Source organism: Pleurodeles waltl, chromosome 2_1, assembly GCF_031143425.1.
Source record: "Pleurodeles waltl isolate 20211129_DDA chromosome 2_1, aPleWal1.hap1.20221129, whole genome shotgun sequence".
Lineage (NCBI taxonomy): Eukaryota > Metazoa > Chordata > Amphibia > Caudata > Salamandridae > Pleurodeles > Pleurodeles waltl.
The window spans coordinates 200,949,870-200,970,375 of NC_090438.1; the positions used below are offsets into that span (position 1 = coordinate 200,949,870).

At 44.1% G+C, this 20,506-nt stretch overlaps 1 protein-coding gene across 3 annotated transcripts in view; it reads left to right on the forward strand.

Moving 5' to 3' along the window:
• The window catches only part of CD99L2 (CD99 molecule like 2), a 584,389-nt gene that overhangs the window by 375,180 nt on the left and 188,703 nt on the right, over positions 1-20,506 (forward strand). For all 3 annotated transcript variants that reach the window (XM_069212400.1, XM_069212402.1, XM_069212401.1), the window contains one exon: positions 16,776-16,859. In XM_069212400.1, coding sequence (XP_069068501.1) covers positions 16,776-16,859 — 84 coding nt within the window. The remainder of the gene's footprint in view (positions 1-16,775; positions 16,860-20,506) is intronic.

Consider the following 20,506-nt stretch of genomic DNA (forward strand, 5'->3'; position numbering starts at 1 on the left):
AAATGGATGCCACAGGGGCATCTATATCTGTACTTGGCACTCTACTGCGGTGGGGTAGAGTGCCACACTGCCTGCATTACGGAGGGGCCTAGTCTACCTATTTCTGCCTGGCCTAGGTACACCCACAGGCCTCCTCCCCCACCCAGACCCCTCCACTGCACGCAAAGTCCGCAGAATGATGTTGTACTCACCCCCTTGTGTCTGCTGTGATGCCCTCAAGCGCCCATCCAACTCAGGGTAGGCCACTGCCAGGATCCGGAACATCAGGTGGGTCATGGTGCAACGGGCACCCTCCCACGTTGGGAGGCCATCCCCAGCTGAGCCTCCGCCGTCTTCTTGCTCCAGCGGCAAATGTCCTCCCATCTTTTCCGGCAGTGGGTGCCCAGTCTCTGGTGGACCCCCAGGGTCCGGACGTCCTTGGCGATGGCACGCCAAATGTCCTTCTTCTGGTGGGCGCTGACCTACATGACATGCACAAGGGAAGAAGAGAAGTCATTAACAACCGCACCGTCGATGTGCGTGGCCCCCCCCCTACCCTAGCCATGTGGCACATTCATTCACATGCATTAATGTTCCCTGAACTCTGCCCCCTTCCCTCTTCCAACCAGCCCTCTCCACCCAGGCCTAGCCCATACAACGTGCTACCTGTGTACTAACCTGTTGGTCTGGAGGACCGTAGAGTAGCGTGTACTGGGGGAGGACCCCGTCTACCAGTTTCTCCAACTCCTGAGCAGTGAAGGCAGGGGCCCTTTCCCCAGACGCAGCAGCCATCGTCGCTTCCAGACCGAGGTCACAGCAGCACTTGCAGTGTAGGTCCTCTCCTGTCGAAGATCAGGTATCTAGTGATTGAACAGCTAGAAAATGGCGGTGATGTCCGTGGCGGTGCGTATCATCACCACCGGCGCACTTCCTCATTGGCGCCTGGGACCCATAGGGTCCAATGTTAACCAATGCAGCATTGTGCCGCAGTCTACGACCACCTACCGCAACGGTGTGCAACGGCAACGCAGTTACCCCACAATCCCATTGTCCCAGTTTAGAGGTCAGGCAGCCGCCATTTCAGGGGCCCACATGGCTTCATTTACTTCTGCATCACACATAGCTAGGCCTACACTCAACACACATACAGGAAGGGTTTTGTGTTTGGTGTCGTGTTCTGTGTAACTGTGGGTACATACCTGGAAAAAAGTTGACTCGATCCTCCCTGTTGTCCTTCCTAGGCGCCCTCAGCTGGGACATTTGAGAAGATGGCGGAATCCTCCGGTGTACCGACCTCTGGTGGACCTGTTGACAATGGAGGAGCGACATTTAATCGTCACCTACAGGTTTGACCGTGCCACAATCCTGGAACTATGTACCCAGTTGGAGCCAGACCTGATGTCACCAATCCGCCATCCCACTGGAATCCCCCCTGACGTGCAGGTGCTGTCAGTGCTCCATTTCCTTGCAAGTGGGTCTTTTCAGACAACAGTGGCCATGGCATCAGGGATGTCCCAACCTATGTTTTCCAACGTGCTGTCCAGAGTGTTGTCTGCCCTGCTGAAACACGTAAGGAGATACATCATTTTCCCTGAGGTGGAAGATTTGACAACAGTGAAAGGTGACTTCTATGCCCTTGGACATATCCCCAACGTCATAGGTGCTATTGATGGGACCCATGTAGCTCTGGTCCCCCCCCCCCACAGGAGTGTACAGGAACCGGAAGAGTTATCATTCCATGAATGTACAGATGGTATGTTTGGCAGACCAGTACATCTCCCAGGTTAATGCTATGTTCCCTGGCTCAGTGCATGACACCTACATCCTGCGGCATAGCAGCATCCCTGATATGATGGGTCAACTCCAGAGGCACTGTGTGTGACTATTAGGGGACTCTGGTTACCCCAACCTGTCCTGGCTATTGACCCCAGTGAGGAATCCCAGGACCAGGGCAGAGGAACGCTACAATGAGGCCCATGGGCGGACTAGGAGGGTGATCGAACGCACCTTCGGCCTCCTGAAGGCCAGGTTCAGGTGCCTCCATATGACAGGTGGTTCCCTATTTTACTCACCGAAGAAGGTGTGCCAGATCATCATCGCCTGCTCGATGCTTCACAATCTTGCTTTGCGACGCCAGGTGCCTTTTCTGCAGGAGGATGGTCCAGATGACGGTGTTGTGGCAGCTGTGGAGCCTGTGGACAGTGATGAGGAGGAAGCTGAGGAAGAAGACAACGACAACAGGGAGTCAGTCATACAGCAATATTTCCAGTGACACACAGGTGAGAACATTTTAATTTTTAACATTACATTCACTGTCACCCGTCTTACTCTATCCTGGGTGTAATTTAATGGGATTATTTGGTAACTGAGTTGTTCCTTTCCATTACGGTTTCACAGGTGTGGTTACCAACGTGTGTCATCTGCATGCATCCTTCAAGGACTTGTGATGTGTGACATTGGTATGTTGCCTTAACAACTAAAAAAGCATTTTGACACTGTCATTGATAATACATTTTACCAAATCATAGACTGACTCCAGAATGTTTTGTGGTTCAAGGGTGTTTAAGTGCTCAAAAATGGAGGGGGGTTGTAAAATGGTGATGGGTGATGGTGGAGGAATGTCCATGGCAGAGTCCAGTCTATTAGTCTCACAGGTGCACTGCCCATATGGGCATAGGAAGTGGAGCTGGGGCAGTTAAAGTATGGACAGGGTAACAAAGTGGGAAGGTGGGGGGACAATCAGGGTGGTCTAATTTCCTGGCGGGGTCTTGCCATCTTGCTCTGTCCTGTTCCTGGATCTCAGGGACCGCTTGGGTGGTGGTTGTCCGTCTGCAGGGGGTGGGGTGCTGGTGTGGTGGTCCTGTGGCAGGGCGTCCTGTCCACTAGCGCCGGCGGAGGTGGTGGGCAGTTCATCGTCCAGGCTAGTGTCAGGGGCCCCTTGGAGTGCCACGGTGTCCATCATGGTTTTTTGTATGTCCTTCAGCACCCCTACGATGGTGCCCAAGGCGGAGCTGATGGTCCTGAGCTGATGGTCCTGAGCTCCTCCCTGAAGCCCAAATACTGTTCCTCCTGCAGGCACTGGGTCTCCTGAAACTTGACCAGGACCGTCGCCATCGTCTCCTGGGAGTGGTGGTATGCTCCCATGATAGAAGATAGGGCCTCGTGGAGAGTGGGTTCCCTTGGCCTGTCCGCCCCCTGTCTCACAGCAGCCCTCCCAGTTCCCCTGTGTTCCTGTGTCTCTGTCCCCTGGACCGTGTGCCCACTACCACTGCCCCCAGGTCCCTGTTGTTGTTGGGGTGGTGGGTTATCCTGGGTTCCCTGTAGTGGTGGACACACAGCTGATTGACTTGTCCTGGGTACAGAGGTTTGGGCCCGCTGCGTGGGTGCTGTACTGGTGTTACCAGAGGGTGGAAGGTCAGTGTTGGGCTGTGCCTGTGCAAGGGGAACCGACTGTCCCGAGGCCCACGATGGTCCTGCTGGTCATCAGGCTCCAGTAGGGCAGAGCTGCTATCGTCACTGTGGGCCTCTTGTGTGGGTGGAGTGGAGATGTCTGGACACTCCGGTGTGGTGACGGTCCTTCGTGATCCTGCAGGGGCATAAGAGCATGATTATTGCATCTGTCTGTGTCATCGTGTGCAATGGGTGGGTGAGCGTGTACCCCAGTGCTAGCATTCCTGTGTGGGGGCTTGTGTGATGATGGTTAGGGGGCTGTTCTGGGTATGTGCAGTGAGCATGCTTTGGTGAGGGGTGACCATGCTTAGTTGTGTCATGCAGGGCTTGGTGTTGGGATGGGTGGTTTGTGTTATTAGTACATTAGTGAGGAGTTGGAGTGATAGGTGAGGGGGTGAGGGTGGGGGTGTGTGATAGCATGCAGGTAGGGTGGGGGATCTGATAGTTAAGATTTGACTTACCAGTGTCCATTCTTCCACCGACTGCTCCGAGGCCCTCTGGATGCATGATGGTCAGTCAAGACTTGCTCCTCCCATGTTGTTAGTTGTCGGGGAGGAGGTGGGGGTCCGCCGCCAGTCCGCTGTACTGCGATGTTGTGCCTGGAGACCGCTGAACGCACCTTCCCCCGTAGGTCGTTCCACCTCTTCCTGATGTCCTCCCGATTTCTTGCTGTCCTACTGCGTTGACCCTGTCAACTATTCTTCGCCATAGCTCCATCTTCCTGGCTATGGATGTGTGCTGCACCTGTGAGCCAAATAGCTGTGGCTCTACCCGTACAATTTCCTCCACCATGACCCTGAGCTCCTCCTCGGAAAAGCGGGGGTGTCTTTGGCGTGCCATGGGGTGGTGTGTGTGATGTGTGGGGTGGTGTATGTGGTGATGAGTGTAGTGATGTGTAGTGGTGTGTGGTGTTTTGTGCGTGGATGGTGTGTGGGTGATGGTGTTGTGTGCCTCTGTGTGGTGGGATTGTCTAATCAGTGCTGTCTCTCTGGCCTTCGTGACTAATTTTTGGTCGTAAGGGTTTGTGGGTGATGTGGGTGTGTGTTTTATATAGTAATGGGTGTGTGGGAGTGGTGTTTGTATGTGTATCAGGTGTGTGTATTTGGAATTGTCCAATGTGGCGGTGTTTTGGAGATGTGTGTGTATTTTGAGCGTGGCGGTGTGTACCGCCAATGGAATACCGCAGTTGAAATACCGCCGGGTGGATTCGTGGGTCGTAATAGCATGGGCGTGTTTCTGTTGGTGTGGAGGTGGAGGTTTTGTTTTCGCCCGTTTAACACTGACCTTTGGTGTGGCGGAGTTGTGTGGGTGTCTGAATTTTGGAGGTTTCCGAGATGTGTGTCATAATAGCTGTGGCGGAATTCCGCGGCTGCGGCGGTGTATTGGCGGTCTTCTGCACGGCGGTAAGCGGCATTTACCGCCAATGTTGTAATGACCCCCACAGTGTCTTGCATGACTTAGACTGGAACCTTTCTGGCTCCCAGGGGACTCTGGTGTGACGTAATCGCTAGAATAGAATGTACTGAAAGCTTGGTTTAGAATGTTGGTGTTCACAGGTACACACAGAGGAATAAAGACTTGTGATTTACAGCTCTGTGTGTGGCCTAGTCATTGGCAGGTATGCTACAGTGGGATGGACAAAGCATGTGATATGAGACAGTTGCACAAAAATCTGGCTGCTGTGGTGCTTCACCAGCTGGTTTGGTTGTGGGCTAAGTCTTGCTAAAAAGCCCTCTGATGCTGTGTGATGTGCATAACATGGCATCTGCCAACAGCTTCAGTATAGTCCATCTCATATATAAATTGGCTGACGTGGTCAGGTCACTAAACTGACACTGTGACATGTAAGTTACTAATAACTGTCCTATTGTAAGCAGACTGTAAAAGTAAAGAATGTTTTAGGCTTATGAAGTATAACTTTGAAATCCACGTATGTATAGTTTGTTAGCATGACTGTCACAGTACATATACAACAGGTGGACCCAATACTGAACTTTTATGGTTTTAATAAAATGTTATAAGCACTTAAATACAGTGGAAGCTTGACACTGATGTACTTATATAAAGGTATGATCAATGTACATTTTTTGTACACTAGCATTATGGAACGACAAAAGAGGTCTGACTTTGTGTCTTTTTGCTTCTATAATGTCATACCTGTAAAATATTAAATATATTATAAAAATGTCACAATTAATGCTGTCAGCTTGCATCAGTCTCCAAATTAAGCTTCAACTTCATATTTAGCTCTGGATGCTATCATGTAAGTTGCAACTTACAACATATAGGTGGTTTTAAACAGAGTTGGAATATCTAGTTTACTTTTAGAAATATGGAGTATATTTTGATATATTTTACAGCCAAAGATGAACTTTAGGGATGATTGTGATTACGATGAAGGTGAATCCTGGTAGCATCTGCTAATAAACCTGCTGTGATCTGGTAGTCCAAGAGATCAAATACTTGACTGAAAAGGGTCAGGATGATAGATGCAAACTCATATAGGTTCACTTTATTCTTCCAAGGCCTGTTATGTGGCTATTAGTTCAGGTTTGATTTTGTGAGATGACCATCCTAGATTGCAATGACTGAAGTAATTTGTGAGTGTTTCTGCTTGTTAATATTACAAGGAGATGAGGATTGACTTTCTCTGATTGACTGGTATGGGAAAAGTGATTGGAGACTTCAGGCATTGGACTACATAGAACACACTGGACGTGTTGCTTGTTAATACTTGTATTCCTTCTGCAAGATCATGGTCCAGAACTTGGGAAGTCATCTTCCTACTTTGGTCTCTATTGATAGTGAGAGATTGAACTTCTGGGATTGGTGTGCTGTGCCTACATGGGAAGTTAAATAAAGGAAGCAGTTTGACATCCCAGTGGATCTGAAGGTAGCTTAGGCCTTCTGGAGAATTTCTACTCCACTCTGTTCGGTGAGTTCTTAATGGACTTGAACCAGTTGTGTGTGTACTAGACCCAGTGTGCATCAACTAGGAGTAGCATGCATGCTTGTGACATTTGTAAAGAACCTCCAACTCTTTTATTTCAGAGGATTGAGGTCACCAAGATCTGCTTTTAAAATCATTAGGGGAAAAAAACATTTGGCAATACTTGTTTTCCCTATTAATCATGTTTAAGAGCATGTGCCTAATTTGCAAGAAAAACAATACTTGAAGGTCCTGGAGGACTTGGAGAGAACCAGGAGAAATTAATCAGCAAAGGCAAGGCCTTGATCTCCATACCGCCTCAAAGTTAAACTAAATCTAATTAGCCGTGCTTGGTACTGCTTCTTATTTCACCCCACTGAATACTTGAAAATTACAATGTGGAATTTCAGACCTGGAAGAACCACCAATGTCGGGCAACGGAATGCACTTGTTGGTTGCCTTTGTTTTGACATCCTCTAACCTTTTTCAAGTTGAAGTTTTGACCTCCCTGGGCATTTCCACAAGATGTACCTGATCTCTTGGAGACCTTCTTAAATACTGTGTTCAGGTTGGTCCCTGTGGACAGTCTTCTGTTCCATGATGTGATCTAGGGGTGAAGGAAGTGTTTGTTCAACATTCATTAGTCCAATGGCGTCCTAAACCCCCTACTCTTCCAGCTGGACCTGGGTGCCACTGAGCACTTAATATAAAAACTTTACGTTTTTGTTTTCAGCTCCTTTCACTTTGATCAAAGACCTCTGGTTTTCCAACAAAAGCTCACAAATAGCACTGCAAATGGATTGCCATTTGGCAGAGGCTGTGGCACACTTACACTTTCCTCATTTCCTTGCTCAGTAATCCACAACCACTGCTTTCAGCCTCCCCAAGCACAAATGAAGTCTTGCACCTGAACCGTTCTAGCAGCCAGCTTAACATGCCTTTATGCCAATCAATTTGTATTTCTCCTTTGTATCCCGGACTTTGAATTTGTAAGTGTTACAGTCATCCCACACGTGTCTTTAGGGCTTGTATTGTTCTCTTGTTTTTATTACAGGTGGGCCATAGAGAGCCTTCGCTGTAGGTACAGTTTCCTGAGGACTGACCCCAGGCTGGGTAGTGTCCGTGGTTCTACCCTTCCATGTTCACATGCTCTGCGAGGTTCAAGCCTGCAATTTACCAACACCTTGATTGATTAACTCTGTTTCCCCTCCTTAGCCACTACTTGTCCTCTGCCCCAGTGTACCAAGACTAGTTGTACTGGTTAAGGGTGTCTTGACTCTCTGTTTGGTCCTATAAGCATTATTTGTGACTCTTCATCAAGCTGATGCTCCTTCACACTCTCTTAGCAGCCTTATGCAGCCAGTTTGGAGACTATTAAAGACAAGCATTCTTTGTATCTGCTCTGGGTCATCACAAACTAAATGTAAACTGTAATGGCTTGCTTAAAAACTCAACACTTGAAAGCGGTCTCCTCCTTTGTCTTCCAGTGGGTTTCATTCATGCTGCTTTCAGACTCCGTTATTAGTAATACCTGGGAAGCAGCAATTTTCAATGGGTCACACGTCCTCTGCTTCTGGGTGAAAAACATAGATTCCTAATTCATTTTTGTTTTTTGAAGGAATTGGCATGTTTCGGTTTATTGCACCTTTCACAGATATAACATCATAGACAGTTTATCTCTGTGGATGGAAACTTCTGCAGTTCTTCTAAAGTTTGCTCATTTTCCTTGAGCAACCATTTCCTATCCATTTTACTCCTACTTTCCACATATTCTTCTTTGTTTTTCCTTTGCTGGCCTTCTCTCCTGCTGTCGTCCCCTCCCCTTCTTGACCTTCTCCATTCCTGTCCCATCTTTCTCTCTCCCTCCCAACTTAAGTCTCTGTTGTACAATCCTCTAGCTGCCCCTTTCCCATCTCCCTTTCCCATCTTTGTCTCATTCTTCTAGCCCTACCTCAGTCTTGCCGTTCCACCTTACTCCATTACCTTCTCCCTCTCAGCTTACCCTATCTCTACCTGTCGATCTCTCAGGCCTCACTTCTGTGGTTTGCGCTCCTCATTTAATTTCTCCCATACTCTCCTCACACCCAACACACATTCCCTTACTTCTCTTCCTTTAAATCTCTTCAATCCATATCTGACTACCAATTCCTTCCAACTTTATCCATCCTTTGTCCCTTGAACCACCACTAAAGGTACTGTTGTAGGCTACCTTTGCGCCTTTCCGTCCCTCTGAATTCGACATCCACTCTATCCCCTCACTCTTATCTTATCCAGACTTCTTTGTAATTGGTCAGCCTGGTGGTCTGAGTTGCATTTTCACCTATGCTTTTCAGTGAAAGTTGTATAGGTTATTTTTGAATGATGGGTCTGAGAGTATAGACTGTCTTTGGTGATGGCCACGTTACTACTTCCTATGGATGTATAATAGTGTCATTATACTTCTTAAGCTTTTTGCACCCCCACAATCTACACAAGCCCTTAGGGTTTATCTGGGCTTTGACAAGCTATGCTGTCTGAATCTGAGAGGTGTGTGTGTGGTTGCAAGTTTTGGTTATTTTTGTTCAAAATTTATTGCGTCTTTCAAATCTGTTAGAAAGGTTTAGTCTCTACATTCCAGTCAAACTGTTGTATTGTATATTTCTTCTTTACAGTATGACAGTCCTCCAACCAATTGCTGTTTCATTTTATATGCAAGTGCTTTTTTGGAAAACCCTCCGGATGTGGCAAAATTGAAACCATGGAATAAAAGCACCACTGTTATTACTAAGCAAGGGGCCAAAGCACCTTTGTAATTATTGGAATGGTTGATCTCAAATAGGTAACTTTTAAAAAGAAGGAAATTGGCTAGGGACCAATTAAGAGACAAAGGATCATTCATTAACCCAGACGTCTTCATGCAAGTCTTGTGAAGTTTCAGGAGAATCTTTTATACAAAACAGAGGTGAATGAACTAAGTGTGGTTGGTTATGTCTATAACTCTTCCATTTCCTTGAAGAAGAGTGAGGCACTTATTTCACCTCCTGTTCAAAATCTACCATGAATCTCATACAACTATGATGATTTTATAGTTTAATGTATTACATTTGGTATGTGTATTGCACTTTCTTTACCACTTGCAAGGCGTAACCTGTTTTTCTGGGTTGTCCGGTTGCATAACTGTGTAGTTTCATACTTCTGGCAAGGTGGTATAACATTCAGATTGGCATCAGATCCCTGGTTCCCCCTTGAAGTACATGGTTTAGAGGCTGTTTATGGCTTGGCCTGTATGGGGCATGTTGGCGAAATGGGTGACTCTTGTTAATGTGGTTGATGAACTGTGCACTGAGCAGAAGTGCAGCGTCAGCCTGGGTAAACAGTATCATATGCAGAATTCACCATTGGAGCACATCATCGGGGCCCATTATGGCCTAAGGCACTTCCTCTAAAGCGTCAGAAGAGCCAAACCATTAGAGGCATTGTTAAACCACCAGAAAGTATTATATGAATCCTACTCAGAAGCAACTTATTATTGAAGCTGTTACAACTACAAGGAGTGTTATATGTAGTCTACTCAGGAGCTAAGTAGTAGCAATCGATTGGAGGCACTACATTTCTAAATATATATATATATAATATATCTCCAAGAAATATTAGGCAGGACTACTTATAAATGACAGTGGAGCAACAGAAGAGAAACCCATTTGAGGCACTGTTGAACCACCAAACAGTGTGAATGATTTAGCTCTGGAATGATAGAGGAGAACCTCTTTGGAGGCAGTGTAAGGAGTATTATACAGAGCTTACCCAGGGTGACAAATTAGGCTACCCATTGAAGTTACTTCTATACTATTAAGGATTATTGTTTGGGGTCAACCCTGAAACTAGAGGGGCAACCTAAAGCCAACCAATGGGGACATTGGTAAACCAGTAGAGGTGTAGTGTATGAAAGTCACCCAGGATCACATGGGGGATGGGTTCATGCTAGGATAGGAGAGTCTCAAGGGTAGGGTGGGAGAGAGGAGGTAACAGGGAATCTGGCCTCTGCTCTTTCCGGAACTTCAGACAACTTTCGGTTCCTTAGGAGGTTTGAAAGTCTTGAAGAGAAAAGGGCAGTGATCTTGTTAGTCAAATTGGTGAAGTACAACTTTGCCTGCTGTTCTCCAGTTGCCACCCTTTTATTGCATAAGAACTCAAATGTGGGTCGGTTTGGGTAAAGGGTTTTCCACAGCTCTGGTCTGAGCTGTACACTTGCGGAGTGAATGCTGCTGATCATTGAGTAGTTGGGGGTTAGTGGTAAGAATAATTAAGATATTTTGGGTCTTCCACAGTAGGCTTAGTGGACAGTGAATATGACTTTTAAGATAAATATGCATCCACCAGGAGCCACTGGCGTGCTTTTAGTGCTGGTTTGATGTGGTTGCATTTGTGAAGCTTCAGGCACTACTCTGAGCCATACATAGATGACATTACATTAATACAGTTGTGTCATGACCAACACTCCAAGAGCTTCTTTTGGTCATTCGGTTTGGAGATGAATACGATTTTTTTGCGGAATAGAGATTAGGATGTTTACCCATTTGACACACTTAAATTTGGGGTGTGAAAAAGAGGTCAGCTGTGAAGATAATCCCCAAGTTTCTTACTTTTCGTGAAGTTGGTAGGTTTGTTCCAAGACCTGGGTCCCAGATGAAAAAAAAAAAACATTCAGTCCTTTCCATATCTGTGATGATCTGTATGTGCAGCATAACTGAGTTCCGTATGTGCATACAGTTGCACATATTCTCTCCCATTGCTGGAAGGTAGGGAAGTTTATTATTGTTTGTCGGTTGGTAACTTGGCTTCATGAATAACATGCTTTGATTTTTTTTCGGCAATGCATAATTGTTTGGAAAATGTAAGTTTGCATAAGTGAAATCTTGTTCCTACTAATGTGTACACATTGCTCCTAAATGCCTCCGAGTCTCAGTAAAGTTTGAGGTTTCCTAATTTAAAAAACAGATTGTCTCACCGGCAAACATTGTTTAGAATGTGGTGCTTACTATGCAGTGTCTTTACCACGCATTCTCTACACTCAATACCTTTACCACGCATTCTCTTCACTCAATACCTTTACCACGCAATGCATTTACAACAAAATGAAGTATATAGCAGGTAAGTGTATGTGTTTAACTATATATATTTGTATGTAGATATATATACACAAATATGTGTATACACACATATATGTTAACTTAAAAAACAAAGGTTAAAGTAATGTTATAGTTAGGTGAATTTCTCAGTGACAGTTAACGCTTTGAACTAAGAAAACAAAGAAATTCAGCATAGTTAGTAGCACTAACTATAACTTGCGTCCCCACCATACACTGCTTATGATCTCATATATGACATCACTCGTGACCTATTCTATTACATAATTTGACATCACTGATAACATCATTCAATGAGTGTGGCAGTTTGCACAGCTTGGGTGTAGCTAATGGGTGTAAGTGTTTAAAAAATGCATGTGCTCCTGATGCACCACAGCTGTGTGACGGGATTGAAAACGTTATAAATGTTTACATTCATGAATAACTCTGTGTGCGAGTGACAGTGGACTGATACTCATTATGCTCCACATAACCTTTTAGTTCTGCAGTAAAAAGTTTCCAATAAGAAAGATTCTACATAGGAGGTACTAACAGGAATGTGGAATTCCTATCATCCAATGCCAGGGACATATTGTTTAGGGTCAAGGGCAACAAGTTTTCATGTTCATTCTGTCCTTGGGACAAGTAGGCACAACCCTCTGCAGCACAAACACTTTGGCTGCCAGTTTACAAAGAAGGGAACTGTCTGTAGTGGAGGAAATGTGTGTCCATATTTTAACGCTGTTCGAACTTGTATTTATGATTCATTAATGACAAGCCCTCATTATTAGGGTGAGCACCGTAAATAAAGGTTTTACGGTCACACTGCACTACTGACAGTGGTTCCAGTAAAAAAAAAAAAAGTGTACACACGTTTGAAAAGTTTAACAGTATGAGGCTAAGTATAATGCTCCCAGAATGCTCTCTGATTAGATGCAGATGTTTGCAGAAGCTTGTAAGCAAGAGTGATGATTTCTTTCTTTCAAAATAAAACCAGAGAGGTTTAAGAAGCAACCTGACCCATGGACAAGTAGATATTTTATTAAATTCCACACCCCTGTACCAACTTTTGTAAGCAGCTTTGAGTTAGTAGAGAGAATCATGTCAGCATGACAATTTGTACTTAACATAGAAGAGTGTGTGCACCTCATGGTAACCTATACGAGCATGTTTGTTTTAGTTCAGCAGAAGGCCTATCTTTAAAGGTTTCACAACGGTATGAAGGGTGCAGGTAGTATGAGCTTTAGCACCTTCAGATCTTGATTATGTTTAACAAATAGTGCACTTCTTTTTTATTTATTTTTTTATTTTTTACAACTGTTGCACAGAGTGTACATCATTTTTAGTAGATTATTTTCAATACCCTGTGGTCTATTTTTCTCATGAGAGTTTCACTGTTTGCAAACAGTGTGGTATAGAGAGACCTCTCTCCATTGAGTAAACACTGTTTGCAGTACTCTGTTCTCTGTTGATATCAACTTAATTTCTTAATGTTGTTTCATTGTGTGTCGGGGATTTCATACAGATAAAAGTTGTCTGTAGAAGGGCATTTATTTAAAAATTGGCTTTTGGTATTTTGGCTTTCTCTGAACAGTTGAATACAGATTGAACACCATACTCAAGGAGGGTTCCCCCTATATCCGTGGTTGATTGTGAATGTCAACACAGTGCATATCAAGCCATAGCAATTTATATAGCAATATGTAGGAAAATGAAGCTTGGATGATGTCTGCAGTGATGTCATCAGTGATGTAATTTGGGATGTCATGAGTGATGTCATTTCAGATGTCATGTGATGTCATGTGCGGCCATAAGCAATGCATGACAGGGGTGCAAGTTATAGTTAGTGCTGCTAACTACAACCGCTGAATTTTTTTATTTTTTATTTTAACTGGGTCATTGAGAAGTTCACCTGACTATAACATTACTTTAACCTTTGTTGTTTTCAGTGAATTTCTAGTTTAAAAAAAATAAAAATACATTTAAAATACATAGACACGATGTACTCCAACAATGTTTGTGCTGAGAATGTTCAACTTAGCTTTTGTAACTCTGGTATACAGAAATATTCTCAGCATAGTTTTCATAGTCTTTGTATATATCTTTACATAAACTTCATATTTATATTTCAGAAAGACACTGATCAGTTTTTCTTATACTGTTAACTATGTGGTTTCACTATGCACATCTATTTTTAAGGTGTGTGATAACTCTTGCAGGATTGCAGAGTTATATATTTAGTTCTAATCTGTTGTACATAGTTCTTTTTCACCTGGTCAGTTATTATTGAATGCTAATGTTTAATAATAAAGTCAGTACAGTATATATATATTGTATTAATTATTTTGTTTACAGACTTACGCTCTCGCCAGACGATCGCAGGAACTGAACATACAATCCCCTGCGTGCACTGCGAGCGGGCTGTATTTCCTGTGTGGCTCTTGCGATCTGCTTGTGAAATCGTACATTTGGAATTAAGTTCATAACAGTGCATTTTTATCGTTTTGAAGAAAGTAAGATGAGAGAAGTGTTTCTAAAGTAGAAAAACAGTTGATGCATTGTTGCATTTGAGAGATAACTAACTATAACAGCTGAATTTCTGTGGTTTTGTGCATGTAAAATCTGAACCTCACTATAACAACTCTGTAACCTTCGGTTTTGTAGTGAATATAGGGTGGTAAAAGTATTTTTAGGGTGCAGAGATAAGTCGGGTATTGGGTGCTAAGGGTGATTTTACTGGTTGGTAAGGTTGTAAGGATATTTTTAGGGGTAAGGGTGTTGGGTGGGTAAGGGTATTTTAAGGTATTGGCTGGTAAGGGTGATTTTCGGGTGGGTAAGGGTATTGGCTGGTAAGGGTGATTTTAGGGATTTGGGATGGGTTAAGGGTATTTGGGTGCTAAGGGTATTTTTAAGATTAGGGGTGGGTAAAGGTATTTGGGTGCTAAAGGTTTTTTAGATTAAGGGTGGGATAGGGTATTGGGGATTTGTAGCTGTATTGGGTGGTAAGTGTATTTTTAGGGTTTATGGTTGGGTGAGGGTATTGGGTGCTAAGGGTATTTTTAGGGTGGGTAAGATTGTTTGGGTGTTAAGAGTTTAGGGTTTAGTGTGGGTAAGGGTATTTGGGTTATAATGGTTTTTAGGATGGTTAAGAGGGTATTAGAGGTGGGTAGGTGTATTGGGTGGTAAGGGTATTTTTTAGGGTTTAGGGGTGGGTGAGTCTAGGAGTCGATATGGGAATATTTATATATATATATGTGTGTGTGTGTGTGTACCGTATACACTGTTTGACGAATCGTCACAAAATTAAAGGTGTGCCGTGATTCTTGTTGCGCACTGAAAATTTCAGGTTGATCCATCAAGCTGAGGCTGAGAAAAAAGAAGGGGGGGGGGGGGGTAAAAAAAAAAAAAAGTGTGTTTGCGTTTTCCATGTTAATTCCCGTCGGAATGGCGGGCGTGAGTTATAGTTTCCTTAGGTCACGAGGTACAGTTATTTGAAATAACTCTGCTGAATTTCTCTGGTTCTGTGCGAGTAAATTCAGACCCTAACTATAACGTTCCTGTAATCTTTGTTTTTTTAAGTGAATGAACATAATATATATGAAATGAGGGTTTCACTTACCTGGTAGATTACTATTTTGTTTTAAAGGGATGCATGGTAAAGGCATTCATTGTACTATCATAAATCCGCGGTTCTCAACCTGTGCTCCAGGGACCCATTGGGGGCCGTGAAGCCTCCTCAGGGGGTCCTGGACTGCTTAGAAAATTAAATAATATTAACAGATAATTAAAGTGTATATAAATAATGTGGCTAAATGTACCATTGAAAATGTTAAAACCTACTTTAACTGTCAAGGAATTTGAAATACAAAGATACATTTGAGATAAAAATTAAATTAGTATCCTCAGATTGATTTGTGGGAGCAGCGCAGGTGCATCAAACAGAATTATGGACGATGTGTGGCTTCAGTTGAATTTAGAAAAGCTCCTACCTTCCTATTATTTTATTTTTGTTTTTGTTTATAGTTGTTTGAAAATTGAATAAAATGTGTTATCATTTGTGTAGGTGTTTGATGAATGCTTGTTTTTGTGTATTGTTTAGCGCATGGGTACTCGCAAACATTTTCCCAGGGGCCAAAAAGTTTGGTCTCTGACGTGCCTGGGGGCCGCATTGATGCCAGGGCGGTGGCGGTCGGGTGGGGTGACTAGGCGGATTGGTGGAAAGGTAGATGTAGGGGAAGCAAAGGATATACATCTAGTGGCAGAAATAAACAATGGGAAACCAGAAAACCTGGAATTAATCCTGGCTTACCCACTTTTCCAAATTGTGTGATCCTAGGCAATTGTTTAGTGTTTCTTTCCCTCCTTTTTCTGTATTATCACATTTAAGATGACCTCGAAATACATGATTCATGGTGTGCGCTGCACAAAACCTGCTTCTATGTTTGATTTAATAAACTATAATGTTGTTTATGTATGATAGGAACCCAGGCCACCCATAAAGTGCACATAACAAGTGACTGGCCTCTTTAATTTACTATTGGTGGTGTTCTCAGGGTAAGGGAAATAATTAATGTTTCCAAATTTATGTTTGAAAATTATCACTTTAAAAGGAATGCATCTCAACGCACTGATAAAATAAATTGTACTAAAGTGAAAAGGTTCTGCATGTTAACTAAATACACTTAATTAATTTTGAAAAGCCTGTCTTAGTTTCACACTTATGCTGCAAGATGTCTTTAATAATGAAGGCGTTTCTAAAGTTAAGTGCAGAAGTCCCTAGTTACTTCCTTTCTTTAGCACCAATTAAGTTTGAAATAAATGATTGTGTGTGTATTTAATATTTTTGTTAGTGCCCAGTTGCCCCAGGGGCCGCATGTAAAGGTCAGAGGGGCCGCATGAGGCCCGCGGGCCGTACTTTGGGTATCCCTGGTTTAGCGGTTCAAATCATTGACAGTGTTTAGGCTGAGGTCCCTGGCTTCCAGTAATTACTCATTGGGGGGGGTCCCCAGATTACAATAATGATTCAGTGGCGGTCCCCAGGTTGCAGTAATGATAAAGTGGGGGTCCTCAGAAGTCAAAAGGTTGAGAACCAGTGTAATAAATCATACATCCTGTCTCAAGATTTCTGTAACACTCGGGTTGCCACTATAATTATACTTAAGAGTAAAACAGACAATGTGCAGGAATATAGGTACACTTACTAAAGATGGAAACAGAACTTATTAAGCCTGCAACCTATGCAATGTATTTTTTTTTCTTTTCTAACATGTCAACGATGTTCTTATGTTTTTTTATGTTTGTTTGCCATTTAGATGACAATTTCTGGGATTTGTTACACACAACCACAACCAAAAAACCAAAAGCCACGAGAGCGCCAGTGCCCCCAAGAAAGCCAGGTAAAGTCTGCCATTTGGACTGTGGATTAAGCATCAGTGTTTTTGATGTTAGTTGACATGAAGAAGTACTTCAGCACTTTTAGCAATGTGATTTCCAAAAGGCATAGTTACTTATTATCTTAAATAACCAGTAGTTAATGCTCATGGTATAAGCACATGGCTACTCCTTACAGGTAGTTGCTTTGCAGTTGCCTACTTTCTAGGTCGTAGCTCACTTTCATGGACTACTTTGTATTTGTGATTGATTTATTAATTCTGTCTTCTGTTTGGTAGAGCACATTTAATTTTTTTTCTTCTGTGCTTTAAACTTATGATCTGCAAACTCTCAACACAGGCTGTGAATCGGACGGTCGTGGATCAGACAATTCTTTTAGGAGATGTATAGACACTGCTGAAATACAGCTTTCCCCCTGATTATTCATGCATCACAACCCAGTCAGTTCTATTGGACCTCAAACTTTTTGCCCTAACCTTTCCTGTTTTGCTAAATTTGCTTTTGTTGGCTGTAGGAGTCTGCACACTTTTTACCACTGGTATCCTCTGCTAAAGTGCTTGTGCTCTCTCCTTCAAGCATAGTAAAATTGTCTTACACCCATTTGGCACATTTAATATTCTTACAAGTCCCTAGTAAAATGGTACTACAGGTACCCAGGACCTGTAAATGACATGCTACTAGTGGGCCTGCACCACTTATTGTTCAAACCATTTAAGTAGCATTTAAAACGTGTATCAGACCCTCCATTTTCAGCTTGTAATACAGTTTAAACTCCCAATTCGACTTGCTAAAATATCCCCTTTGGCAGGTCTAAAACTTCCTTTATAATACCCATAGGTCACCCTCTACGGTAGGATTTAAAAAGCCCATAGGGCAGGGTGCGTCATATTTAACAAAGTTGGACATGTACTATTACGTTTTATATGCCCTGGTAGTGAAAAACCTATCAATTCATTTTTTACTACTGTAAGGTCTACCCCTCCTGTAGGATAGCACCTTATTACATTTAGTAAGTGATAACATTTTATTGGGAACAGGTAGAAAGTTCACATTTATACTCAAATGAATTGTAATTTAAAATTGTCTTAAATATCACAATTGTGAAAATGTTACTTTCAGAAATTTGGCATTCCCTTGTCCCAACCATTTGGTGTCTGCAGCATGTTCCTGGGTCACATGACTGTGGTTAAATGGCAGTTAGCCTTTGTGTACTCCCCCTCAGAAAGTATCACAAAAGAGGAACAGGGCATTGGCAGGATGGGCTACCTTGACTTAATGGGAGGGGCGAGGCTGTCACCTAGTCCTAGTACACTTGCACTTTAAAGGAGTTGCCTCAGCCCACACACAAAAAACTTCACACTAGCCATTTGTGACCCCAGACCAGTTAGAGCCAGGGCTGGAAATTTCAGACACCCCTGTGGGGGGAGAACTCCAGAATCGTCTTCCACTTCAAAGGGGTATAAAGCTAGGACTCTCAAACCCACTCTTCACTACACTCCTGGACCTGTTGATACTACTGATCAAGAAGTGCCCTGACGCCTGACGCTTAAGGCGTACCCTGCTGTGGGAGAAGGAAGACTGGACCTGCTTCCTTCATCCCGGACTTCCTGAGTGACTCCAAAGGTCAGCGGATGGACCTCCTGTTCTGAGCTACAGGCACACAACAACCTCCAGAGGCCTCTCTGCAATTGCACAGCTGAACCGCTGCACTGACCCTACAACTGAACCTATCTGAGCCCTGCAGGCTTCTGCTGGAGTGAATTGCTGATCTCCAAATGGTGGCCTCCCCGGGGGCTGGGCCTGTGGCTAGTATCAGAGAGAGCTCCTCCTGGCCTAACTGAAGTGCCCACTAAGTCCTGTGTACAGTGACATGAAGTCCCACAAATCATCGCTGCATAGCTGTAAGCTTCACTGTAACTGATGCCGAGTGATGTGAGGCCACACAAAGCCTTGCCGCACAGCTGCCAGCTTCATCGAAACCAGCACAAAGCCTTGTTGCACAGCTCATCGGAACTGATGCAGCAGAATGCATGGCTTTACAAAGCCTCAAGCAAATCCTCACAAAGCAAGCTGTGCCGACTGGGCACCAAAGACATAAGGTACATTCCACAGCTGGCCAGACTTGGGCTTGTGCGTGGCCTGTGTTCCATCATGTTAGGCCTGAACTTATGACTTTGGCCCTATCCAGGGCAACCAGATACCCGCAGTTGGCAATTTGCTTCTTTTCATGCTACTTTTATCTAAATCTTTAGAATTGCATATCTCCGGTTCTACTGATTAGATTTTTGTCACTTTGGTGTCAAATCATTTATTACAGTTTACTTTTTTTGTCTAAATTGGTGTGTGATTTTCCTTTTGTTGTGTTTTCACTGTATTGCTGTGTAAGTGCTGGATAAATACTTTGCACATTGCTTCTAAGTTAAGCCTGACTGCTTTTGTGCCCAGTTACCAGAGGGTTAAGCAGAGGTTAATAAGAAGAGATAAGCTGGGCCTTAGCGAAAGAGAAGGTTGAGACAGAAATTGCTTTGCAGAAAAAACAATGTTGTAAGCTCAAAAATGTAGTCTAAGGGAGCTCAAACAATATGCAGAGTCCAGCAGAGATGGGGCAGTGATACCTCCGTGCCCAGTGGAGACAAGAGGGTCCATATCCTCAAGGAACTTGAAAGCACAAATGGCAGATGTGTTGGACATTGCCCGCCTCCTGAAGGCCAGGGTGGAGGACTCTGAAGGGCGAGAGTGCAGAAATAACATATGGGTGGTAGGATCCCAGAAAGGGCGGAGGGAACAAATTTAATTATCTTTCTGGAGGATTGGCTCAGGCAAATGGTAGCCCCAGAGGGTCTGCGCCCCTTCTTTACTTTGGAGAGGGTTCACCCAGTGCCGTCGTGCCCACCGCCGTCAGCTGGGATGGCCAGACCAACCATTGCAAGGCTCCATTATCGTGATCATAACCATATCCTCCAGTATGCTCGTGAGCTTGGAGAGCTGCGCATAGGGTTCAGTGACATAATTATTTTTCCCTGTCTTCACCATGGTGTTTCAAATAAAAAGGGCTTCTTCAATGGAGGCTGAGCAAAAGTTCAGAGATTTGGACTTCTAAATATGCAATGTTGTACCAAATGATACTGTGGATCACCACTGACGAGGGGGCCAATTTTTTCTCTAATCCACGAAAGGTCTAGGACTGGCTTGAAATGAGAGGACATGCGTTGTCCCTGATCTCGCCCCTGTGCCAAACATCTGCGTGGTAGCGAACCAACGGTGGCTCAAGTGTATCAGGATCGCCAGGATTCAGTGGAGGTGGCTGCAAAGCTCACAGCCCCGGACTTCAAAACGGCACCTCCACCATCAAGGGACATCCTGGGGGGGTCACAGACTCGGACCAGACTCTGACTCCACCTTGGGCACCACCCCTAACGTGTGGACCTGCCCCGCCTCAGACTGCAGATGACCTTCACTGAGGCTGCGGCCTGCGTCTGCTAACAGAGGACATGGAGAGCAAAGGGGAGCTTGGCCCAAGCTACCTTGTATATATACCTAGTAGGTGCCCAGGAGGTGCCTGAGACTGGGGATTGGTACCTCACTGTTATAGACGTGGCCGAGTGGTGAGTACATCTGCTGGGGATCCCCCTTGCCAAGGACTGATTCCTGT